General features: G+C 49.6%; 2 protein-coding genes across 2 annotated transcripts in view; both read right to left on the reverse strand.

Annotated features, from left to right (window-relative positions):
• Positions 1-26,798, reverse strand: part of LOC134957687 (ATP-dependent RNA helicase A protein-like) — a 699,701-nt gene that overhangs the window by 301,791 nt on the left and 371,112 nt on the right. The window lies entirely within an intron of this gene.
• Positions 1-26,798, reverse strand: part of LOC134957689 (ATP-dependent RNA helicase A protein-like) — a 141,581-nt gene that overhangs the window by 102,859 nt on the left and 11,924 nt on the right. The window contains exon 3 of the mRNA XM_063939768.1: positions 24,079-24,214. Coding sequence (XP_063795838.1) covers positions 24,079-24,189 — 111 coding nt within the window. The 5' untranslated portion in view covers positions 24,190-24,214. The remainder of the gene's footprint in view (positions 1-24,078; positions 24,215-26,798) is intronic.

A 26,798-nucleotide genomic window follows, 5' to 3' on the forward strand; every position in this document is an offset into this window, starting at 1 on the left:
TGGGATAGTGGGCGCCTTTGAGACCCTGACGGCCTCTGAGCTGCAGAATCAGAAATGGGTTGAGACCCCGACTGATTATCCAACCTTTTATGCAAGGAGCTTACATTATCATTTAACACCTTCCACATATCCATCCAATCAGGTGTTGGCGCAGTCTGCGGCGACACCACAGTCACTTGCACTTGTTCTGCCTCCACGTAACCGTCCTCGGCAAACATGTCGACACACACGTACCGACACCGCACACACACAGGGAATGCTCTAATTGAGGACAGGACCCCACAAGGCCTTTTGGGGAGACAGAGAGAGTATGCCAGCACACACCCCAGCGCTATATAACCCAGGGATTACACAGTAACTTAGTGTTTTCCCAGTAGCTGCTGTTTATAATAATTGTGCGCCTAAATTTATGTGCCCCCCCCTCTCTTTTTACCCTTTTTCTACCTTGATACTGCAGGGGAGAGCCTGGGGAGCTTCCTCTCAGCGGAGCTGTGAAGAGAAAATGGCGCTGGTTAGTGCTGAGGAAGAAGGCCCCGCCCCCTCAGCGGCGGGCTTCTGTCCCGGGTCTGTGTAATAAAATGGCGGGGGCTCGTACATATATACAGTGCCCAGCTGTATATGTGTGTCATTTTGCCAAGAGGTATCCTAATTGCTGCCCAGGGCGCCCCCCCCTGCGCCCTGCACCCTACAGTGACCGGAGTGTGTGGGTAGTGTGGGCGCAATGGCGCACAGCTGCAGTGCTGTGCGCTACCGCATGTTTAGACAGGAGTCTTCTGCCGCCGATTTCGATGTCTTCTTGCGTCTTCTGACTTCTGGCTCTGCGAGGGGGGCGGCGGCGCGGCTCCGGGAACGAACGACAAGGTCAGGTCCCGTGTTCGATCCCTCTGGAGCTAATGGTGTCCAGTAGCCTAAGAAGCGCAACCTAGCCGCAGTTAATAAGAATTTACTCACCGGTAATTCTATTTCTCGTAGTCCGTAGTGGATGCTGGGAACTCCGTAAGGACCATAGGGAATAGACTGGCTCCGCAGGAGACTGGGCACTCTAAAAGAAAGATTAGGTACTATCTGGTGTGCACTGGCTCCTCCCTCTATGCCCCTCCTCCAGACCTCAGTTAGGGAAACTGTGCCCGGAAGAGCTGACACAACAAGGAAAGGATTTGGAATCCAGGGTAAGACTCATACCAGCCACACCAATCACACTGTACAACTTGTGATAACCATACCCAGTTAACAGTATGAACAACAACTGAGCCTCCTCGTACGGATGGCTCATAAACAATAACCCTAAAGTGAAGCAATAACTATATACATGTATTGCAGAGAGTTCGCACTTGGGACGGGCGCCCAGCATCCACTACGGACTACGAGAAATAGAATTACCGGTGAGTAAATTCTTATTTTCTCTAACGTCCTAGTGGATGCTGGGAACTCTGTAAGCACCATGGGGATTATACCAAAGCTCCCAAAAGGGCGGGAGAGTGCGGATGACTCTGCAGCACCGAATGAGCCAACTCAAGGTCCTCCTCAGCCAGGGCATCAAACTTGTAGAATTTAGCAAATGTGTTTGAACCCGACCAAGTAGCAGCTCGGCAAAGCTGTAAAGCAGAGACCCCTCGGGCAGCCACCCAAGAAGAGCCCACCTTCCTCGTGGAATGGGCTTTTACTGAATTAGGATGCGGCAGTCCAGCCGCAGAATGTGCCAGCTGAATCGTGCAACAGATCCAGCAAACAATTTTCAAAGCCCGGACTATGTCCAGCAACTTGGAAGCCTCCAAGTCCAGAGTAGCCGCAGGCACCACAATAGGTTGGTTCAAATGAAACGCTGATACCACCTTTGGGAGAAATTGGGGACGAGTCCTCAATACTGCCCTGTCCATATGGAAGATCAGATAGGGGCTTTTACATGACAAAGCCGCCAATTCTGACACACGCCTAGCTGAAGCCAAGGCCAACAGCATGACCACCTTCCACGTGAGATACTTTAGCTCCACGGTCTTAAGTGGCTCAAACCAGTGTGATTTCAGGAAATCCAACACAACGTTAAGATCCCAAGGTGCCACTGGAGGCACAAAAGGGGGCTAAATATGCAGCACTCCTTTAACAAACGTCTGAACTTCAGGCAGTGAAGCCAGTTCTTTTTGAAGGAAAATAGATAGGGCCGAAATCTGGACCTTTATGGATCCTAATTTTAGGCCCATAGTCACTCCTGACTGTAGGAAGTGCAGGAAATCGACCCAGCTGGAATTCCTCTGTAGGGGCCTTCATGGCCTCACACCAAGCACCATATTTTCGCCATATACGGTGATAATGTTTTTCGGTCACGTCTTTCCTAGCCTTTATCAGCGTAGGAATAACTTCATCCGGAATGCCCTTTTCCGCTAGGATCCGGCGTTCAACCGCCATGCCGTCAAACGCAGCCGCAGTAAGTCTTGGAACAGACAGGGCCCCTGCTGTAACAGGTCCTGTCTGAGAGGCAGAGGCCATGGGTCCTCTGAGATCATTTCTTGTAGTTCTGGGTACCAAGTTCTTCTTGGCCAATCCGGAACAATGAGTATAGTTCTTACTCCTCTTTCTTACTATCCTCAGTACCTTGGGTATGAGAGGAAGAAGAGGGAACACATAAACCGACTGGTACACCCATGGTGTCATTAGTGCGTCCACAGCTATCGCCTGAGGGTCCCTTGACCTGGCGCAATATTTTTTTAGCTTTTTGTTGAGGCGGGACGCCATCATGTCCACCTGTGGCAGTTCCCAGCGATTTACAAGCTGTGTAATGATGGGGCCTTCTTGATGAAGGCCCCACTCTCCCGGGTGGAGGTCGTGCCTGCTGAGGAAGTCTGCTTCCCAGTTGTCCACTCCCGGAATGAACACTGCTGACAGTGCTAGCACGTGATTCTCCGCCCATCGAAGAATCCTTGTGGCTTCTGCCATTGCCACCCTGCTTCTTGTGCCGCCCTGGCGGTTTACATGGGCGACCGCCGTGATGTTGTCTGACTTAATCAGTACTGGTTGGTTTTGAAGCAGGGGCTCTGCTTGCCTCAGGGCGTTGTAAATGGCCCTGAGTTCCAGTATATTTATGTGTAGTGAAGTCTCCAGACTTGACCACTGTCCTTGGAAGTTTCTTCTCTGAGTGACTGCCCCCCATCCTCGGAGGCTTGCATCCGTGGTCACCAGGACCCAGTCCTGTATGCCGGACCTGCGGCCCTCGAGACGATGAGCACTGTCCTGTATGCCGGACCTGCGGCCCTCGAGACGATGAGCACTCTGCAGCCACCACAGCAGACACCCTGGCCCTGGGGGACAGGGTGATCAACCGATGCATCTGAAGATGCGATCCGGACCATTTGTCCAACAGATCCCACTGAAAGATCCTTGCATGGAACCTGCCGAAGGGAATTGCTTCGTAAGAAGCCACCATCTTTCCCAGGACTCGCGTGCAGTGATGCACAGACACCTGTTTTGGTTTCAGGAGGTCACTGACCAGAGATGACAATTCCTGGGCCTTCTCCACCGGGAGAAACACCTTCTTCTGTTCTGTGTCCAGAATAATGCCCAAGAAAAGCAGACAGATCGCAGGAATCAGCTGCGACTTTGGGATATTCAGAATCCAGCCGTGCTGTTGCAACACTTCCTGAGAGAGTGCTACGCTGACCAACAACTGCTCTCTGGACCTCGCCTTTATGAGGAGATCGTCCAAGTACGGTATAATAATAACTCCCTTCTTCCGAAGGAGTATCATCATTTTCGGCCATTACCTTGGTAAATATTCTCGGTGCCGTGGACAGGCCAAACGGCAACGTCTGGAATTGGTAATGAGTCCTGTACCACAAATCTGAGGTACTCCTGGTGAGGTGGGTAAATGGGGACATGCAAGTAAGCATCTTTGATGTCCAGCGACACCATAAAATCCCCCTCTTCCAGGCTTGCAATGACCGCTCTGAGCGATTCCATTTTGAACTTGAATTTCTTTATATAAGTGTTCAAGGACTTTAAATTCAGAATGGGTCTCACCGAACCGTCCGGTTTCGGTACCACAAACATTGTGGAATAGTAACCCCTTCCCTGTTGAAGGAGGAGGACCTTGATTATCACCTGTTGGAGGTACAGCTTGTGAATTGCCGCCAGTACTACCTCCCTTTCCCTGGGAGCAGCTGGCAAGGCAGATTTGAGGTAACGGCGAGGGGGAGTCGCCTCGAACTCCAGCTTGTATCCCAGAGATACAATTTGTACAGCCCATAGATCCACTTGTGAGCGAACCCACTGGTTGCTGAAGTTTCGGAGACGCGCCCCCACCGCACCTGGCTCCACCTGTGGAGCCCCAACGTCATGCGGTGGACTTAGTGGAAGCAGGGGAGGATTTTTGTTCCTGGGAACTGGCTGCCTGGTGCAGCTTCTTTCCTCTACCCTTGCCTCTGGCCAGAAAGGATGCTCCTCTGACCCGCTTGCCTTTCTGAGGCCGAAAGGACTGCACTTGATAATACGGTGCTTTCTTAGGCTGTGAGGGAACCTGAGGCAAAAAAGTCGACTTCCCAGCTGTAGCTGTGGATACGAGGTCCGAGAGACCGTCCCCAAACAATTCCTCACCCTTATAAGGCAAAACCTCCATGTGTTTTTTAGAATCAGCATCGCCTGTCCACTGCTGAGTCCATAATACTCTCCTGGCAGAAATGGACATTGCATTAATTCTAGATGCCAGCAGGCAAATGTCCCTCTGGGCATCCCGCATATATAAGACGACGTCTTTTATATGTTCGAGGGTTAGCAAAGCAGTATCCCTGTCGAGGGAATCAATGTTGTCTGACAGGGTATCAGTCCATGCTGCTGCAGCACTACACATCCAGGCTGAAGCAATAGCAGGTCTCAGTAGAGTACCAGAGTGTGTATACACAGACTTCAGGATAGCTTCCTGCTTTCTATCCGCAGGCTCCTTAAGGGCGGCCGTATCCTGAGACGGCAGTGCCACCCTTTTAGATAAGCGTGTGAGCGCCTTGTCCACCCTAGGGGATGTTTCCCAACATAACCTATCCGTTGGCGGGAAAGGGTACGCCATCAGTAACCTCTTAGAAATCACTAGTTTCTTATCAGGGGAACTTCACGCTTCTTCACACAATTCATTTAATTTATCAGATGGAGGAAAAGTCACTGGCTGCTTTTTCTCCCCAAACATAATACCCCTCTTGGTGGTAACCGGGTTAATGTCAGAAATGTGCAATACATCTTTCATTGCAGTAATCATGCATCGGATGGCCTTTGTAGACTGTACATTTGTCTCATCCTCATCTACACTGGAGTCAGACTCCGTGTCGACATCTGAGCTAGCGGGCGTTTATGAGCCCCCGACTGCTTCTGCGTCGCCTGGGCAGGCGCAGGCTGAGACCCCGGCTGTCCCAAGGCTGCTGCGTCATCGAACCTTTTATGTAAGGAGTTGACACTGTCGGTTAAGACCTTACACATAATCCATCCAATAAGGTGGCGGCCCAGTCGGGGGCGACACCACATTTATCTGCCCCTGCTCCGCCTCCACGTAACCCTCCTCATCAAACATGTCGACACAGCCGTACCTACACACCGCACACACACAGGGAATGCTCAGACTGAGGACAGGACCCCACAAAGTCCTTTGGGGAGACAGAGAGAGAGTATGCCAGCACACACCACAGCGCTATATAACAGGGATTCACACTATAAAAAGTGATTTACCCAATAGCTGCTTAAATATCTTATTTGCGCCTAAATTTATGTGCCCCCCCTCTCTTTTTTACCCTTCTTGCATCAGGATACTGCAGGGGAGAGCCTGGGGAGCTGCTTCCAGCGGAGCTGTAAAGGGAAAATGGCGCTGGTGTGCTGAGGAAGAAGGCCCCGCCCCCTCAGCGGCGGGCTTCTGTCCCGCGTTTTCTGTAACTTAATGGCGGGGTTTTTTACACATATACAATTAACAGACTATTATGTGCATTTTATGCCAAAAGGTATTATAATTGCTGCCCAGGGCCCCCCCCCCCAGCGCCCTGCAGTGACCGGAGTGTGTGGTGTGCTGTGGGAGCAATGGCGCACAGCTGCAGTGCTGTGCGCTACCTTAATGAAGACAGGAGTCTTCTGCCGCCGATTTCATCGCTTCTCTTCTGTCTTCTGGCTCTGCAAGGGGGAAGGCGGCCCGGCTCCAGGAACGGACGATCGAGGTCAGGCCCTGTGTTCGAACCCTCTGGAGCTAATGGTGTCCAGTAGCCTAAGAAGCACAAGCTTGCTGCAAGCAGGTAGGTTTGCTTCTCTCCCCTCAGTCCCACGTAGCAGTGAGTCTGTTGCCAGCAGATCTCACTGAAAATAAAAAAACCTAACAAATACTTTCTTTTCTAGGAAGCTCAGGAGAGCCAACTAGGAGCACCCAGCTCTGGCCGGGCACAGATTCTAACTGAGGTCTGGAGGAGGGGCATAGAGGGAGGAGTCAGTGCACACCAGATAGTACCTAATCTTTCTTTTAGAGTGCCCAGTCTCCTGCGGAGCCCGTCTATTCCCCATGGTCTTTACGGAGTCCCCAGCATCCACTAGGAAGTTAGAGAAAATAAGAATTTACTCACCGGTAATTCTATTTCTCGTAGTCCGTAGTGGATGCTGGGAACTCCGTAAGGACCATGGGGAATAGCGGGCTCCGAAGGAGGCTGGGCACTCTAGAAAGATTTATGACTACCTGGTGTGCACTGGCTCCTCCCACTATGACCCTCCTCCAAGCCTCAGTTAGGACACTGTGCCCGGACGAGCTGACATAATAAGGAAGGAATTTGAATCCCGGGTAAGACTCATACCAGCCACACCAATCACACCGTACAACTCGTGATACTATATCCAGTTTGACAGTATGAAAACAACTGAGCCTCTCAACAGATGGCTCAACAATAACCCTTTAGTTAGCAATAACTATGTACAAGTATTGCAGACAATCCGCACTTGGGATGGGCGCCCAGCATCCACTACGGACTACGAGAAATAGAATAACCGGTGAGTAAATTCTTATTTTCTCTGACGTCCTAGTGGATGCTGGGAACTCCGTAAGGACCATGGGGATTATACCAAAGCTCCCAAACGGGCGGGAGAGTTCGGATGACTCTGCAGCACCGAATGAGAGAACTCCAGGTCCTCCTCAGCCAGGGTATCAAATTTTTAGAATTTTGCAAACGTGTTTGCCCCTGACCAAGTAGCTGCTCGGCAAAGTTGTAAAGCCGAGACCCCTCGGGCAGCCGCCCAAGATGAGCACAACTTCCTTGTGGAATGGGCATTTACAGATTTTGTCTGTGGCAGGCCTGCCACAGAATGTGCAAGCTGAATTGTACTACAAATCCAGTGAGCAATAGTCTGCTTAGAAGCAGGAGCACCCAGCTTGTTGGGTGCATGCAGGATAAACAGCGAGTCAGATTTTCTGACTCCAGCCGTCCTGGAAACATATATTATCAGGGCCCTGACAACGTCTAGCAACTTGGAGTCCTCCAAATCCCTAGTAGCCGCAGGCACCACAATAGGCTGGTTCAGGTGAAACGCTGACACCACTTTAGGGAGAAACTGGGGACGAGTCCTCAATTCTGCCCTATCCATATGGAAAATCAGATAAGGGCTTTTACATGAGAAAGCCACCAATTCTGACACTCGCCTGGCTGAAGCCAAGGCCAATAACAGGACCACTTTCCACGTGAGATATTTTAGATCCACGGTTTTTAGTGGCTCAAACCAATGTGATTTTAAGAAACTCAACACCACGTTGAGATCCCAAGGTGCCACAGGAGGCACAAACGGGGGCTGAATATGCAGCACTCCTTTCACAATGTCTGAACTTCAGGTACTGAAGCTAGTTCTTTTTGAAAGAAAAAAATCGACAGAGCCGAGATCTGTACTTTAATGGAGCCTAGTTTTAGGCCCATATTCACTACTGCTTGCAGGAAAAGTAGAAATCGACCTAGTGGAAATTCCTTTGTTGGAGCCTTTTTGGCCTCGCACCATGCAACATATTTACCCCATATGCGGTGATAATGCTTTGCCGTAACATCTTTCCTGGCTTTAATAAGCGTAGGAATGATTTCTTCCGGCATACCCTTTTCCTTCAGGATCCGGCGTTCAACCGCCATGCCGTCAAACGCAGCCGCGGTAAGTCTTGGAACAGACAGGGCCCCTGCTGAAGCAGGTCCTGTCTGAGCGGCAGAGGCTATGGGTCCTCTGATATCATTTCCTGAAGTTCCGGGTACCAAACCCTTCTTGGCCAATCCGGAACCACGAGTATCGTTCTTACTCTTCGCCATCTTATTATGCTCAGTACCTTTGGTATGAGAGGCAGAGGAGGGAACACATAAACCGACTGGTACACCCACGGTGTCACTAGAGCGTCCACAGCTATCGCCTGAGGGTCCCTTGACCTGGCGCAATATCTCTTTAGCTTTTTGTTGAGGCGGGACGCCATCATGTCCACCTGTGGCCTTTCCCAACGGTTTACCAACAGCAGGAAGACTTCTGAATGAAGTCCCCACTCTCCCGGGTGTAGGTCGTGTCTGCTGAGGAAGTCTGCTTCCCAGTTGTCCACTCCCGGAATGAACACTGCTGACAGTGCTAGTACGTGATTTTCCGCCCATCGGAGAATCCTTGTGGCTTCTGCCATTGCCATCCTGCTTCTTGTGCCGCCCTGTCGGTTCACATGGGCGACTGCCGTGATGTTGTCTGACTGTATCAGTACCGGCTGGTTTTGAAGCAGGGGTCTTGCCCGACTTAGGGCATTGTAAATGGCCCTCAGTTCCAGAATTTATATGTAGGGAAGTCTCCTGACTTGACCATAGGCCCTGGAAGTTTCTTCCCTGTGTGACTGCCCCCCAGCCTTGAAGGCTGGCATCCGTGGTCACCAGGACCCAGTCATGTATGCCGAATCTGCGGCCCTCTAGAAGATGAGCACCCTGCAGCCACCACAGTAGAGACACCCTGGTCCTTGGAGACAGGGTTATCATTTGATGCATTTGAAGATGCGATCCCGACCACTTATCCAAGAGGTCCCACTGGAAGGTCCTCGCATGGAACCTGCCGAATGGAATTGCTTCGTATGAAGCCACCATTTTTCCCAGGACTCGTGTGCAACGATGCACCGATACCCTTTTTGGTTTTAGGAGGTCTCTGACTAGAGATGACAGCTCCTTGGCTTTCTCCTGCGGGAGAAACACTTTTTTCTGTTCTGTGTCCAAAATCATCCCCAGGAACAGTAAGCGAGTGTAAGGAACCAGCTGTGACTTTGGAATGTTCAGAATCCAGCCATGCTGTTGTAGCACCTCCTGAGATAGTGCTACTCCGACCAGTAACTGCTCCCTGGACCTTGCCTTTATAAGGAGATCGTCCAAGTATGGGATAAATAAAAACTCCCTTTTGAAGGAGTATCATTATTTCTGCCATTACCTTGGTAAACACCCTCAGTGCCGTGGACAGTCCAAACGGTAGTGTCTGGAATTGGTAATGGCAATCCTGTACCACAATCTGAGGTACTCCTGGTGAGGAAGGTAAATAGGGACATGCAGGTAAGCATCCTTGATGTCCAGGGATACCATGTAATCCCCCTCGTCCAGGCTTGCAATAACCGCCCTGAGCGATTCCATCTTGAACTTTGTTATGTAAGTGTTCAAGGATTTCCATTTTAAAATGGGTCTCACCGAACCGGCTGGTTTCGGTACCACAAACAGTGTGGAATAGTAACCCCGTCCTTGTTGAAGTAGGGGCACCTTGACTATCACCTGCTGGGAATACAGCTTGTGAATTGCCTCTAGTACAGCCTCCGTGCCTGAGGGAGTTGTCGGCAAGGCAGATTTGAGTAAACGGCGGGGGGGAGACGCCTCGACTTCCAGCTTGTACCCCTGAGATACTACTCGAAGGATCCAGGGATCCACCTGTGAGCGAGCCCACTGATCGCTGAAATTTTTGAGGCGGCCCCCCACCGTACCTGGCTACGCCTGTGGAGCCCCCGCGTCATGCGGTGGGCTCAGAGGAAGCAGGGGAAGAATTTTGATTCTGGGAACTGGCTGCTGGTGCAGCTTTTTCCCTCTTCCTTCGTTTGACCCGCCTGCTTTTCTGAAGCCGAAAGGACTGTACCTGATAATACAGTGCTTTTCTTAGGCTGAGGAAACCTGAGGTAAAAAAATTTCATCCCAGCTGTTGCTGTGGATACGAGGTCCCAGAGACCATCCCCAACCAATTCCTCACCCTTATAAGGCTCTATGTGCCTTTTAAAGTCATCATCACCTGTCCAGTGTCGGGTCTCCAATACCCTCCTGACAGAATGGACATTGCAATAATTCAGGATGCCAGCCGGCAAAACATCCCTCTGTGCATCCCTCATATATAAGACGACGTCTTATGTTCGCAAAATAGTATCCCTGTTTGAAAGGGGTACAGACCACGCTGCAGCAGTCTGCAGGTCTCAGTCTAGTACCTGAGTGTGTAAACACAGACTTCAGGATAGCCTCCTGCTATTTATCAGCAGGTACCTTCAAAGTGGCCGTATCCTAAGACGGCAGTGCCACCTTTTTTGACAAACGTGTGAGCGCCTTATCCACCCTAGGGGATATCTCCCAGCGTAACTTATCCTCTGGCGGGAAAGGGTACACCATCAGTAACTTGTTAGAAAAATAAGAATGAACACTGCTGACAGTGCTAGTACATGATTCTCCGCCCATCGGAGAATTCTTGTGGCTTCTGCCATCGCCATCCTGCTTCTTGTGCCGCCCTGTCGATTTACATGGGCGACTGCCGTGATGTTGTCTGACTGGATCAGCACCGGCTGGTGTAGGAGCAGGGATCTTGCTTGACTTAGGGCATTGTAGATGGCCCTTAGTTCCAGAATATTTATGTGAAGGGAAGTCTCCTGACTCGACCATAGTCCTTGGAAGTTTCTTCCCTGTATGACTGCCCCCCAGCCTCGAAGGCTGGCATCCGTGGTCACCAGGACCCAGTCCTGTATGCCGAACCTGCGGCCCTCTAGAAGATGGGCACTCTGCAGCCACCACAGTAGAGACACCCTGGTTCTTGGAGACAGGGTTATGAAGCGATGCATCTGAAGATGCGATCCGGACCACTGGTCCAACAGGTCCCACTGAAAGATTCTGGCATGGAACCTGCCGAAGGGAATCGCTTCGTAAGAAGCCACCATCTTTCCCAGGACCCGTGTGCAGCGATGCACTGATACCTGTTTTGGTTTCAGGAGGTCTCTGACTAGAGATGACAACTCCCTGGCTTTCTCCTCCGGGAGAAACACTTTCTTCTGGACTGTATCCAGAATCATACCCAGGAACAGTAGCCGTGTCGTCGGAACCAGCTGTGACTTTGGGATATTCAGAATCCAGCCGTGCTGGTGCAGCACCTCCTGCGATAGTGCTACTCCCACCAACAACTGTTCCTTGGACCTCGCTTTTATTAGGAGATCGTCCAAGTACGGGATAATTAAAACTCCCTTTTTTCGAAGGAGTATCATCATTTCCGCCATAACCTTGGTAAATACCCTCGGTGCCGTGGACAATCCAAACGGCAGCATCTGGAATTGGTAATGGCAATCCTGTACCACAAATCTGAGGTACTCCTGGTGAGGATGGTAAATGGGGACATGCAAGTAAGCATCCTTGATGTCCAGGGATACCATGTAATCCCCCTCGTCCAGGCTTGCAATAACCGCCCTGAGCGATTCCATCTTGAACTTGAATTTTTTTATGTACGTGTTCAAGGATTTCAAATTTAAAATGGGTCTCACCGAACCGTCCGGTTTCGGTACCACAAATAGTGTGGAATAATAACCCCGGCCTTGTTGAAGTAGGGGTACCTTGATTATCACCTGCTGGGAATACAGCTTGTGAATTGCCGCTAGCCCCGCCTCCCTGTCTGAGGGAGCAATCGGCAAGGCAGATTTTAGGAACCGGTGGGGTGGGGACGCCTCGAATTCCAGTTTGTACCCCTGAGATACTATTTGCAGGATCCAGGGATCCACCTGTGAGCGAGCCCACTGATCGCTGAAATTCCTGAGGCGACCCCCCACCGTACCTGGCTCCGCCTGTGGAGCCCCACCGTCATGCGGCGGACTTGGAAGAAGAAGCGGGGGAGGACTTTTGCTCCTGGGAACCTGCTGTTTGTTGCAGCCTTTTTCCCCTACCTCTGCCTCTGGACAGAAAGGACCCGCCTTTTCCACGCCTGTTTTTCTGGGTCCGAAAGGACTGAACCTGATAAAACGGCGCCTTCTTAGGCTGTGAGGGGACATGGGGTAAAAATGCTGACTTCCCAGACGTTGCTGTGGAAACTAGGTCCGAGAGACCATCCCCAAATAATTCCTCACCCTTATATGGCAACACTTCCATGTGTTTTTTAGAATCTGCATCTCCTGTCCACTGGCGAGTCCATAAGCCTCTCCTAGCAGAAATGGACAATGCACTTACTTTAGATGCCAGTCGGCAGATTTCCCTCTGTGCATCTCTCATATATAAGACTGAGTCTTTTATATGGTCTATGGTTAACAGGATCGTGTCTCTGTCTAATGTGTCAATATTTTCTGACAGTTTATCTGACCACGCAGCGGCAGCACTGCACATCCAAGCTGACGCAATAGCTGGCCTAAGTATAATGCCTGAGTGTGTATATACAGACTTCAGGATCGCCTCCTGCTTTCTATCAGCAGGTTCCTTGAGGGCGGCCGTATCCGGAGACGGTAGTGCCACCTTTTTAGACAAACGTGTGAGCGCTTTATCCACCCTAGGGGGTGTTTCCCAACGTGACCTATCCTCTGGCGGGAAAGGGAACGCCATTAGTACCTTCTTAGGAATTACCAATTTTTTATCAGGGAAAGCCCACGCTTCTTCACACACTTCATTTAATTCATCTGATGGGGGAAAAACTACGGGTAGTTTTTTCTCTCCAAACAGAATACCCTTTTTAGTGGTACCTGTAGTTATATCAGAAATGTGTAACACCTCTTTCATTGCCTCAATCATGCAGTGAATGACCTTAATGGGCATCAGGTTAGACTCATCGTCGTCGACACTGGTGTCAGTATCAGTGTCGACATCTGGGTCTGCTTGAGGTAGCGGGCGTTTTAGAGCCCCTGACGACCCAAGCGACGCCTGGGCAGGCACGAGCTGAGAAGTCGGCTGTCCCACATTTGGCATGTCGTCAATTTTCTTATGTAAGGAGTCTATACGTGCACTCATTACTTTCCATAAGCTCATCCACTCAGGTGTCTGCCCCGCAGGGGGTGACATCCCTTCTAAAGGCATCTGCTCCGCCTCCACATCATTATCCTCATCAAACATGTCGACACAGCCGTACCGACACACCGCACACACACAGGGAATGCTCCGAATGAGGACAGGACCCACAAAAGCCCTTTGGGGGGACAGAGTGAGAGTATGCCAGCACACACCAGAGCGCTATATAATGCAGGGACTAACTGAGTTATGTCCCCTATAGCTGCTTTTTCAATATATTATATACTGCGCCTAAATTTAGTGCCCCCCTCTCTGTTTTTACCCTGTTCTGTAGTGTAGACTGCAGGGAGCTTCCTTCCAGCGGATCTGTGAAGGAGAAATGGCGCCAGTGTGCTGTGAGAGATAGCTCCGCCCCTTTTCCGGAAACTATACTCCCGCTTTTTTCCATATTCTGGCAGGGGTATTTTCCACATATATAGTCTCTGGGACTATATATTGTGGAATTTTTGCCAGCCAAGGTGTTATTATTGCTTCTCAGGGCCCCCCCCCCCCAGCGCCCTGCACCCTCAGTGACCGGAGTATGAAGTGTGTATGAGGAGCAATGGCGCACAGCTGCAGTGCTGTGCGCTACCTTGGTGAAGACCGAAGTCTTCTGCCGCCGTTTTTCCGGACCTCTTCTTGCTTCTGGCTCTGTAAGGGGGACGGCGGCGCGGCTCCGGGACCGAACACCAAGGACTGGGCCTGCGGTCGATCCCTCTGGAGCTAATGGTGTCCAGTAGCCTAAGAAGCCCAATCCGGCTGCAAGCAGGCGAGTTCGCTTCTTCTCCCCTTAGTCCCTCGCTGCAGTGAGCCTGTTGCCAGCAGGTCTCACTGAAAATAAAAAACCTAAATCTATACTTTCTTTCTAAGGGCTCAGGAGAGCCCCTAGTGTGCATCCAACCTCGGCCGGGCACAAAATCTAACTGAGGCTTGGAGGAGGGTCATAGTGGGAGGAGCCAGTGCACACCAGGTAGTCATAAATCTTTCTAGAGTGCCCAGCCTCCTTCGGAGCCCGCTATTCCCCATGGTCCTTACGGAGTACCCAGCATCCACTAGGACGTCAGAGAAATTACCAGTTTCTTATCGGGGGAACCCACGCTTTTTCACACTTCATTCACTCATTTGATGGGAGAACAAAACACTGCCTGCTTTTTCTCCCCACACATAAAACCCTTTTTTGTTTTTAGTGGTACTTGGGTTAATGTCAGAAATGTGTAACACATTTTATATTGCCGGGATCATGTAACGGATGTTCCTAGTGGATTGTGTATATGTCTCAACCTCGTCGACACTGGAGTCAGACTCCGTGTCGACATCTGTGTCTGCCATCTGAGGGAGCGTTGATGGCCTTTGAGACGCCTGGGCAGGCGCGGGCTGAGAAGCCGGCTGTCCCATAGCTGTTACGTCATCCAGCCTTTTATGTAAGGAGTTGACACTGTCGGTTAATACCTTCCACCTATCCATCCACTCTGGTGTCGGCCCACAGGGGGCGACATCTCATTTATCGGCATCTGCTCCGCCTCCACATAAGTCTCCTCATCAAACATGTCGACACAGCCGTACCGACACACCGCACATACACAAGGAATGCTCCAAATGAGGACAGGACCCACAAAAGCCCTTTGGGGGGACAGAGTGAGAGTATGCCAGCACACACCAGAGCGCTATATAATGCAGGGACTAACTGAGTTATGTCCCCTATAGCTGCTTTTTCTATATAATTTATACTGCGCCTAAATTTAGTGCCCCCCCTCTCTGTTTTTACCCTGTTCTGTAGTGTAGACTGCAGGGGAGAGCCAGGGAGCTTCCTTCCAGCGGATCTGTGAAGGAGAAATGGCGCCAGTGTGCTGTGAGAGATAGCTCCGCCCCTTTTCCGCGGACTATTCTCACGCTTTTTTCTATATTCTGGCAGGGGTATTTTCCACATATATAGCCTCTGGGACTATATATTGTGGTATTTTTTGCCAGCCAAGGTGTTATTATTGCTTCTCAGGGCGCCCCCCCCCCCAGCGCCCTGCACCCTCAGTGACCGGAGTGTGAAGTGTGTATGAGGAGCAATGGCGCACAGCTGCAGTGCTGTGCGCTACCTTGATGAAGACTGATGTCTTCTGCCGCCGATTTTCCGGACCTCTTCTTGCTTCTGGCTCTGTAAGGGGGACGGCGGCGCGGCTCCGGGACCGAACACCAAGGACTGGGCCTGCGGTCGATCCCTCTAAAGCTAATGGTGTCCAGTAGCCTAAGAAGCCCAATCCGGCTGCAAGCAGGCGAGTTCGCTTCTTCTCCCCTTAGTCCCTCGCTGCAGTGAGCCTGTTGCCAGCAGGTCTCACTGAAAATAAAAAACCTAAATCTATACTTTCTTTCTAAGGGCTCAGGAGAGCCCCTAGTGTGCATCCAACCTCGGCCGGGCACAAAATCTAACTGAGGCTTGGAGGAGGGTCATAGTGGGAGGAGCCAGTGCACACCAGGTAGTCATAAATCTTTCTAGAGTGCCCAGCCTCCTTCGGAGCCCGCTATTCCCCATGGTCCTTACGGAGTTCCCAGCATCCACTAGGACGTCAGAGAAAATAAGATTCCTCTACCTGCTCAGGTACCTTGTCAGTAATATGTAAAACATCTCTAATGGCTACAATCATTAGTTGCACCCCCTTAGCAAGTGATGCTCCCCACCCCTACCTGCATATCCCCATCACCGTCCCCTGTATCAGTCGGTATCAGTGTCAACTTGCATTATCTGTGCAAGAGTACGTTTTTGTGGGTATGTAGGGGGTGTCTTAGATGAAGCAGTGGGAGCAGAGTATGTCAAACCCTCCACAGATTCTCTCAAAAACTTTGTCTCTCTCATTATGTGACATCCTAATGGAAATCTGGGATATCATACCCCTTAAAGAATCCACCCATGGGGGTACGGATTCAGAAGGCTGGGAAAGCACATTGCATCCCTGAGTACATGAAATACTCTTCAGGAGAAGATAAACACACTGCAGCACAGGACACAGAGTCCTTTGACATGGTAAAGTGAGATACACACACACAAACACAGGAAAATGTCAGTTTCCCCCAGCGTACCTTCAGAGAGTCAGAGTATAAGGAGCCAGCAACATAGCGCCACTTCAGGCAATTATTATGATAAAAGCCCAGCGCTAACTAACCTTAATAGGTTAATTAGCACTACCAACTCACTCCCTGTCTATATCACCATGGTACCGCTGAGGATAGCTGGAGTTATGCAAGGGCAGCGCTCCGTCAGCGTTCTGATCCTCTGATCTGCAGGGAGAAAATGGCGCTGGCAAGTGCTGGATCCGCTCTGAAGAGAAGCCCCGCAGCTTCCCGCACTAGTTATATTATACTGGCCTGAGGTTTTGCTGCTAACAGCGGGATTAGCCCCTGTTAGTTGATCTGACCAGTGTAGGGTAACCGCGCTGGCTCAGGAAGCCTCTCAAGCACTCACACCAAGTGCTGGTGAGCCTGCATTGGAGCGCAGCGTGTCAGATGCGCTCCCACCCTTGTGCCGCCTCTCCCGCCTGCGACCTGCTAACCGGGCCGCTGGCACTGTACTCACCCTGTTGCCAGCAGCCTCCCTGTAACCCAATATTTTTTTTAATTAAAAAAAAAAAAAAAAAAAAAAAAAAAACACCTAAAAACTCCTAGAAGCTCCCCTAGCTGTGACCAGCTCCACCGGGCACATTTTCTAAACAGAGTCTGGTAGGAGGGGCATGGAGGGAGGAGCCAGCCCACACTATTAAACTCTTAAAGTGCCCAGGGCACCTAGTGGACCTGTCTATATCCCATGGTACCAAACTGGACCCCAGCATCCTCTAGGACGTAAGAGAAAATGGGCAAAGAGCAAGGAAGCAATTGGACGCCTTGAATGTTTTATCCAGATGTTTCCAGGCCACTAACTACTGCTCATCCAACTGAGGGAAAGATGAAAAAGAAACTGAAAGTTTCTTCTTCCTGAACAGCAAGGTATCAGTCTCTGAGATCTTAAGCACCAGGCAGTCTTGATAAGGGACTCTACCCCCTTGGTGTCCCCTGCATCCGCCTCAGGGGTAGAGGTCCCCTTCAGATGCAAAGTCTCCATAACCTCCCCTTCCTCCTGCTGAGAAGAGAAATCTGCAGCAGATTCATACCGGCTGGAGGAGGACTGAAGGGAGATGTCTGGATAAGGACGTACATCTAGCGGAGTTGTCCGAATTCTTAGAGGACTCCATCAACTGTTCTAAAGATGAAGAGACCTGAACTAAACCCTGCACAGGGCGTGCTAAACTAATTTTTTCTCCTACCTCATACAACAGTCGTTCTTCAGTTTTAAAAGATAACCCAATACTGAAGTAGCCTTGGCCAGCAACCCCTTGCATTATCTGCAAAAATATAAAATATCCAATTCTGCATTGTTTCTCTACAAACAAATGCTGTTGAAGTTAGGCGTTATTAGGCATAGAAGAATCATACTTTGCCATTTTTAAGCAGATCTGCCTTATTCACACTGCCAGATATGTGACAATGCTGAAGCACTGTCCATCACTAGCAGCTCATTAACAAAAGTCGCAGTGGAAAATCATATGGAGACTGGATTTTCTTTCCTTAATGCTATATTTATGAAACTTATTGGTGTTTAATTGGATTTCAATACATTTAAAAGTGCCCAGACCCCACAGTGTTTACAGTGCTCCCTATGACAACATTATAAACTAGTTTTAACATCTTAGCAGGGTTAAAAACACTTTATTCTGCTGTGACATCAGGCACGGCGTTGTGATGTCTTAAAAAAAAAAAAGCCTATTATAACTGAATGCCCCTGGTATAATTTCACATTCTTGTTGTTAGTGGTCTTCAATTGAGTGAGCTGAAGCAAAGAATTCACACACACACCAGATAAATAGGGTGGATGGGAACGTGAACCAGATTATATAGGTACTATGTCTAGCATCAGCTAAGACTCCACAAACTGCTTCACTAACAATCCTATAGGACAGGAGAAAACTACAACTAACCTTCTCAATCTTAAAAATAAGAATTTACTTACCGATAATTCTATTTCTCGGAGTCCGTAGTGGATGCTGGGGTTCCTGAAAGGACCATGGGGAATAGCGGCTCCGCAGGAGACAGGGCACAAAAGTAAAGCTTTCCGATCAGGTGGTGTGCACTGGCTCCTCCCCCTATGACCCTCCTCCAAGCCAGTTAGGTACTGTGCCCGGACGAGCGTACACAATAAGGGAGGAATTTTTGAATCCCGGGTAAGACTCATACCAGCCACACCAATCACACCGTACAACTTGTGATCTAAACCCAGTTAACAGTATGATAACAGCGGAGCCTCTGAAAAGATGGCTCACAACAATAATAACCCGATTTTTGTAACTATGTACAAGTATTGCAGATAATCCGCACTTGGGATGGGCGCCCAGCATCCACTACGGACTCCGAGAAATAGAATTATCGGTAAGTAAATTCTTATTTTCTCTATCGTCCTAGTGGATGCTGGGGTTCCTGAAAGGACCATGGGGATTATACCAAAGCTCCCAAACGGGCGGGAGAGTGCGGATGACTCTGCAGCACCGAATGAGAGAACTCCAGGCCCTCCTTAGCCAGGGTATCAAATTTGTAGAATTTAGCAAACGTGTTTGCCCCTGACCAAGTAGCTGCTCTGCAAAGTTGTAAAGCCGAGACCCCTCGGGCAGCCGCCCAAGATGAGCCCACCTTCCTTGTGGAATGGGCATTTACATATTTTGGCTGTGGCAGGCCTGCCACAGAATGTGCAAGCTGAATTGTATTACACATCCAACTAGCAATAGTCTGCTTAGAAGCAAGAGCACCCAGTTTGTTGGGTGCATACAGGATAACAGCAAGTCAGTTTTCCTGACTCCAGCCGTCCTGGAACATATTTTCAGGGCCCTGACAACATCTAGCAACTTGGAGTCCTCCAAGTCCCTAGTAGGTGCAAGGCACCACAATAAGCTGGTTCAGGTGAAACACTGACACCACCTTAGGGAGAGAACTGGGGACGAGTCCGCAGCTCTGCCCTGTCCGAATGGACAAACAGATATGGGCTTTTTTGAGAAAAAAAACACCAATTTTGACACTCGCCTGGTCCAGGCCAGGGCCAAGAGCACGGTCACTTTTCATGTGAGATGCTTCAAATCCACAGATTTGACTGGTTTTAAACCAATGTGATTTGAGGAATCCCAGAACTACGTTGAGATCCCACAGTGCCACTGGAGGCACAAAAAGGGGGTTGTATATGCAATACTCCCTTGACAAACTTCTGGACTTCAGGAACTGAAGCCAATTCTTTCTGGAAGAAAATCGACAGGGCCGAAATTTGAACCTTAAGGGACCCCAATTTGAGGTCCATAGACACTCCTGTTTGCAGGAAATGCAGGAAACGACCGAGTTGAAATTTCTTTGTGGGGCCTTCCTGGCCTCACACCACGCAACATATTTTCGCCACATGTGGTGATAATGTTGTGCGGTCACCTCCTTTCTGGCTTTGACCAGGGTAGGAATGACCTCTTCCGGAATGCCTTTTTCCCTTAGGATCCGGCCTTCCACCGCCATGCCGACAAACGCAGCTGCGGTAAGTCTTGGAACAGACATGGTACTTGCTGAAGCAAGTCCCTTCTTAGCGGCAGAGGCCATAAGACCTCTGTAAGCATCTCTTGAAGTTCCGGGTACCAAGTCCTTCTTGGCCAATCCGGAGCCATGAGTATAGTTCTTACTCCTCTACGTCTTATAATTCTCAGCACCTTAGGTATGAGAAACAGAGGAGGGAACACATACACCGACTGGTACACCCACGGTGTTACCAGAACGTCCACAGCTATTGCCTGAGGGTCTCTTGACCTGGCGCAATACCTGTCCCGTTTTTTGTTCAGACGGGACGCCATCATGTCCACCTTTGGTATTTCCCAACGGTTTACAATCATGTGGAAAAAACTTCCCGATGAAGTTTCCACTCTCCCGGGTGGAGGTCGTGCCTGCTGAGGAAGTCTGCTTTCCAGTTTCCATTCCCGGGATGAAAAACTGCTGACAGTGCTATCACATGATTTTCCGCCCAGCGAAAAGTCCTTGCAGTTTTTGCCATTGCCCTCCTGCTTCTTGTGTCGCCCTGTCTGTTTACGTGGGCGACTGCCGTGATGTTTTTCCCACTGGATCAATACCGGCTGACCTTGAAGCAGAGGTCTTGCTAAGCTTAGAGCATTATAAATTTACCCTTAGCTCCAGTATATTTATGTGGAGAAAAGTCTCCAGACTTGATCACACTCCCTGGAAATTTTTTCCTTGTGTGACTGCTCCCCAGCCTCTCGGGCTGGGCTCCGTGGTTACCAGCATCCAATCCTGAATGCCGAATCTGCGGCCCTCTAGAAGATGAGCACTCTATAACCACCACAGGAGAGACACCCTTGTCCTTGGATATAGGGTTATCCGCTGATGCATCTGAAGATGCGATCCGGACCATTTGTCCAGCAGATCCCACTGAAAAGTTCTTGCGTGAAATCTGCCGAATGGAATTTGCTTCGTAGGAAGCCACCATTTTTACCAGGACTCTTGTGCAATGCTGCACTGTTTTTAGGAGGTTCCTGACTAGCTCGGATAACTCCCTGGCTTTCTCTTCCGGGAGAAACACCTTTTTCTGGACTGTGTCCAGAATCATCCCTAGGCACAGCAGACGTGTCGTCGGGATCAGCTGCGATTTTGGAATATTTAGAATCCACCCGTGCTGTTGTAGCAGTATCCGAGATAGTGCTACTCCGAGCTCCAACTGTTCCCTGGACTATGCCCTTATCAGGAGATCGTCCAAGTAAGGGATAATTAAGACGCCTTTTCTTCGAAGAAGAATCATCATTTCGGCCATTACCTTGGTAAAGACCCGGGGTGCCGTGGACAATCCAAACGGCAGCGTCTGAAACTGATAGTGACAGTTCTGCACCACGAACCTGAGGTACCCTTAGTGAGAAGGACCAATTTGGGACATAGAGGTAAGCATCCCTGATGTCCCGGGACACTATATAGTCCCCTTCTTCCTGGTTCGTTATCACTGCTCTGAGTGACTCCATCTTGATTTGAACCTTTGTAAGTGTTCAAAAAAATTTTTTAGAATAAATCTCACCTAGCCTTCTGGCTTCAGTACCACAATATAGTGTGGAATAATACCCCTTTTCTTGTAGTAGGAGGGGTAATTTAATTATCACCTGCTGGGAATACAGCTTGTGAATTTTTTCCCATACTGCCTCCTTGTCGGAGGGAGACCTTGGTAAAGCAGACTTCAGGAGCCTGCGAAGGGGAAACGTCTCGACATTCCAATCTGTACCCCTGGGATACTACTTGTAGGATCCAGGGGTCCTGTACGGTCTCAGCGCCATGCTGAGAACTTGTCAGAAGCGGTGGAACGCTTCTGTTCCTGAGAATGGGCTGCCTGCTGCAGTCTTCTTCCCTTTCCTCTATCCCTGGGCAGATATGATCTTATAGGGACGAAAGGACTGAGGCTGAAAAGACGGTGTCTTTTTCTGCAGAGATGTGACTTAGGGTAAAAAACGGTGGATTTTCCAGCAGTTGCCGTGGCCACCAGGTCCGATGGACCGACCCCAAATAACTCCTCTTCCTTTATACGGCAATACACCTTTGTGCCGTTTGGAATCTGCATCACCTGACCACTGTCGTGTCCATAACATCTTCTGGCAGATATGGACATCGCACTTACTCTTGATGCCAGAGTGCAAATATCCCTCTGTGCATCTCGCATATATAGAAATGCATCCTTTAAATGCTCTATAGTCAATAAAATACTGTCCCTGTCAAGGGTATCAATATTTTTAGTCAGGGAATCCGACCAAGCCACCCCAGCTCTGCACATCCAGGCTGAGGCGATCGCTGGTCGCAGTATAACACCAGTATGTGTGTATATACTTTTTATGATATTTTCCAGCCTCCTGTCAGCTGGTCCTTGAGGACGGCCCTATCTATAGACGGTACCGCCACTTGTTTTGATAAGCGTGTGAGCGCCTTATCCACCCTAAGGGGTGTTTCCCAACGCGCCCTAACTTCTGGCGGGAAAGGGTATACCGCCCATAATTTTTTATCGGGGGGAACCCACGCATCATCACACACTTTATTTAATTTATCTGATTCAGGAAAAACTATGGTAGTTTTTTCACATCCCACATAATACCCTCTTTTGTGGTACTTGTAGTATCAGAAATATGTAACACCTCCTTCATTGCCTTTAACGTGTGGCCCTAATAAGGAATACGTTTGTTTATTCACCGTCGACACTGGATTCAGTGTCCCTGTCTGTGTCTGTGTCGACCGACTAAAGTAAACGGGCGTTTTAAAACCCCTGACGGTGTTTTTGAGACGTCTGGACCGGTACTAATTGTTTGTCGGCCGTCTCATGTCGTCAACCGACCTTGCAGCGTGTTGACATTATCACGTAATTCCCTAAATAAGCCATCCATTCCGGTGTCGACTCCCTAGAGAGTGACATCACCATTACAGGCAATTGCTCCGCCTCCTCACCAACATCGTCCTCCTACATGTCGACACACACGTACCGACACACAGCACACACACAGGGAATGCTCTGATAGAGGACAGGACCCACTAGCCCTTTGGAGAGACAGAGGGAGAGTTTGCCAGCACACACCAAAAACGCTATAATTATATAGGGACAACCTTATATAAGTGTTTTCCCTTATAGCATCTTTTTTATATATTTCTAACGCCAAATTAGTGCCCCCCCTCTCTGTTTTAACCCTGTTTCTGTAGTGCAGTGCAGGGGAGAGCCAGGGAGCCTTCCCTCCAGCCTTTCTGTGAGGGAAAATGGCGCTGTGTGCTGAGGAGATAGGCCCCGCCCCTTTATCGGCGGCCTCATCTCCCGCTCTTAACGGATTCTGGCAGGGGTTAAATATCTCCATATAGCCTCCGGAGGCTATATGTGAGGTATTTTTAGCCAAAATAGGTATTCATTTGCCTCCCAGGGCGCCCCCCTCCCAGCGCCCTGCACCCTCAGTGACTGCCGTGTGAAGTGTGCTGAGAGGAAAATGGCGCACAGCTGCAGTGCTGTGCGCTACCTTTAGAAGACTGAGGAGTCTTCTGCCGCCGATTCTGGACCTCTTCTTACTTCAGCATCTGCAAGGGGGCCGGCGGCAAGGCTCCGGTGACCATCCAGGCTGTACCTGTGATCGTCCCTCTGGAGCTGGTGTCCAGTAGCCAAGAAGCCAATCCATCCTGCACGCAGGTGAGTTCACTTCTTCTCCCCTAAGTCCCTCGTTGCAGTGATCCTGTTGCCAGCAGGACTCACTGTAAAATAAAAAACCTAAGCTAAACTTTTCTAAGCAGCTCTTTAGGAGAGCCACCTAGATTGCACCCTTCTCGGCCGGGCACAAAAATCTAACTGGCTTGGAGGAGGGTCATAGGGGGAGGAGCCAGTGCACACCACCTGATCGGAAAGCTTTACTTTTGTGCCCTGTCTCCTGCGGAGCCGCTATTACCCATGGTCCTTTCAGGAACCCCAGCATCCACTAGGACGATAGAGAAAAGGGTAAACTACTACATATTGAAGAGGCAATAAACAGTCCAAAACTGCATGTACGGGCCGGCCGCAACGTCACTGGTCGATATCGTTAGCGATATCGTCCAGTGTGTATGCACTATATCAGCTGCCTGAGAGGGTAGGGAAAACAGAAGGCAATACCGCTCACGGAGCGAATCAAGCAAGTACCCCAATCTTTAGGAACGGTTTCAACGTACCGATAAGGTATAGAAGGTGGTGCATAATGTGCAATTGGTTTGAATGCTTTGTATTTCAGCAGAGAGAAAACGTACCACACTCCAAGGTGAAAGACCTTACCTTACACGTAAATGTCGGTTTATTCTTGTCCCCAGTTGTACGGATCTGAAAATTAGGAGTTAAATTCTTCTTTCCGCACCAAGTATTCAGAACATTCCTTACGTGAGACATGTTAATAGTAGGACTGTGTTGTGACCTGAAACCAGATTATCAATCCGTAATATGACATTAACATTTGTAAGAGTAAACATAAGGGAAAACATAACATTAATTTGTAAAACAGGACCTAGTAAAGCAAATACATCTTAATGTTTCAAGTAAGTTCCCACTAAATAAAGCGATCATATAACATTTAAGTGGAAATATGCTAAATGAAAAAAAATAGGATTTTAATTACATAAATCCTTTTCTTGTAGTCCATAAGTAATATTGGGGGGGAAGACTTAGTACGATGGGGTCCAAAGGACCCTGTGCACTTTAAATTTTCTGCACTGGGTGTGCTGGCTCCTCTCCTCTATGTCCCCTCCCACAGGCAGTTATAGGTAAAAACGTGCCCGAAGAAGAAAGGACATATACGAGAGAAGGAAATCTGACAAAGTGGTGAGATTTATATACCAGGACACCACTAATATATATAACAACCAACAACAGCTGGTAATAACAGCAGCAACCGCTGAACATATAAAAACCAGCATTGGCTGGCAACAGCTGAACAGGTAACCACAGAAGAGAGAACCTACAGTAAAAAAAAAAAAAAAAAAAAAAGTCACCGCACTGAGGCAGGCGCCCAATATCCCTCATGGACTACGAGAAAAGGGATTTACCGGTAGGTAATTAAAATCCTATTTTCTCTAGCATCCATAAGGGATATTGGGGGAGACTTAGTACGATGGGGACGTCCCAAAGCTTCCAGAACGGGTGGGAACGTGCAGAGACTGCTGCAGCACCGCCTGCCGAAAAAGTGGGTATCCTCTTTGGCCAGGGCATCAAACTTGTAGAACTTCACAAAAGCGTTCTTCCCCGACCAAGCAGCAGCTCAACATAGTTGCAAAGCAGAGACTCCACGGGCAGCCGCCCAGGAAGACCCCACCAATCTTGTAGAGTGGGCCTTCAGAGATATAGGGACAGGTAAAGCTGCCAACACATATGCTTGTTGGATAGTAAGCCTAATCCAACGAGTAATGGACTGCTTCGAAGCAGGACAACCTTTTTACTGCCCAGCATAGAGCACCAACAAAGAATCAGTCTTTCTGATATGAGCTGTTTGCTTGACAGATATTTCAAGGCATGCACAGCATCCAATGCCTCCGGAGGAGCAGAAGAACCAGAACCAGACGGTACCAGAATAGGTTGATTCAGGTGAAACGTGGAGACAACCTTCGGCAGGAACTGCTGTCTAGTCCGGAGCTCCACTCTGTCCTCGTAAAAGACCAAGAATGGACTTTTACACGATAAGGCCCCCCAACTCTGAAACACAGAAGCCAGGCCAGCAACATCACATTCTTCCACTTGAGGTACTTGTCTTCTAGAGTCAGAGGTTTAAACCAGGAGGACTGTAGAAATCCCAACATTCAAATTCCAGGGTGCCGTGGGTGGCACAAAAGGAGGTTGTTTGTGGAGTACCCCTTACAAGAAGGTCTGAGCTGAAATCTGGACCTTAATGGAACCCAGGTGTAAGCCCTTATCCACACACCAGCCTGCAGGAAACGTAAGAAACGCCCCAAGTGGAACTCTGCAGGTGAATACGTGCATTCATCGCACCAGGAGACATATCTTCTCCAGATAGGATGATAATGTTTTTACGTCACAGGCCTGAGCCATGGTAGCAATAACATTTTTGGAAAGGCCCTTGTGAGCTAGGATGTTCCGTTCAACCTCCATGCCATCAAACGAAGTCGCCGTAAGTCCAGGTAGACGAACGGTCCCTGTTGAAGATCTCTTAGTAGTAGAGGCCAAGGGTCTTTGACGGATATGTCCAGAAGATCCGCGTACCATGCCCTTCGAGACCAATCCAGGGCTATTAGAATTGCCTGAACTCCCTGATTTCTGATTCGCTTGAGCACCCTTGGGAGCAACAGAATCGGAGGAAATCGGTAGACCAGCCGGTAAGGCCAAGGCGATGTCAGTGCACCTACTGCCCTCGCCTGAGGGTCCCTGGTTCGTGAGCAATAACAATGAATCTTCTTGTTGAGACGAGAAGCCATGTCTATGTGGGCAGCCCCACCGGTGGATGATCTGTTGGAACACCTGCTGGTGGAGACCGTGACCACTCAGGAAATCCGCTTCCCAGCTGTCCACACCCGGAATGAAGATTGCAGACACTGCTTGTGCATTTCTTTCCGCCCAGAGGAGTATATTTTTGACCTCTCTCGCATGCAGGCTCTGCTTTTGTTCCTCCTTGTCGATTGATGTAAGCCACTGCTTTAGCATTGTCCATCTGTACTTGGATTGCGCGATCCTTTAGCAGAGGAGAGGCTTCGTGGGCTGACCACCTGCCCTGGAACTGCGCCCCTTTGGTGACAGCTCCCCATCCTCTCAGACTCGCATCCGTTGTGAGGATGATCCAATCCTGAAACCCGAAACTCCGGCCCTCCAGTAGATTGGTGGACTGCAGCCATCACAGGAGGGAAATCCTGGCCTGAGATGACAGCTGGATCATCCGGTGCATCTGAAGATGCGATCCGGACTATGTGCTCAGGAGATCCAGCTGAAAAGTTCTGGCATGAAACCTCAAATGAAGAAAAGGATTTCTTCGGAGCATGCGCTGCTGAGGGAAGAAA

Source organism: Pseudophryne corroboree, chromosome 9 (genome assembly GCF_028390025.1).
Source record: "Pseudophryne corroboree isolate aPseCor3 chromosome 9, aPseCor3.hap2, whole genome shotgun sequence".
Taxonomy (NCBI): Eukaryota; Metazoa; Chordata; class Amphibia; order Anura; family Myobatrachidae; genus Pseudophryne; species Pseudophryne corroboree.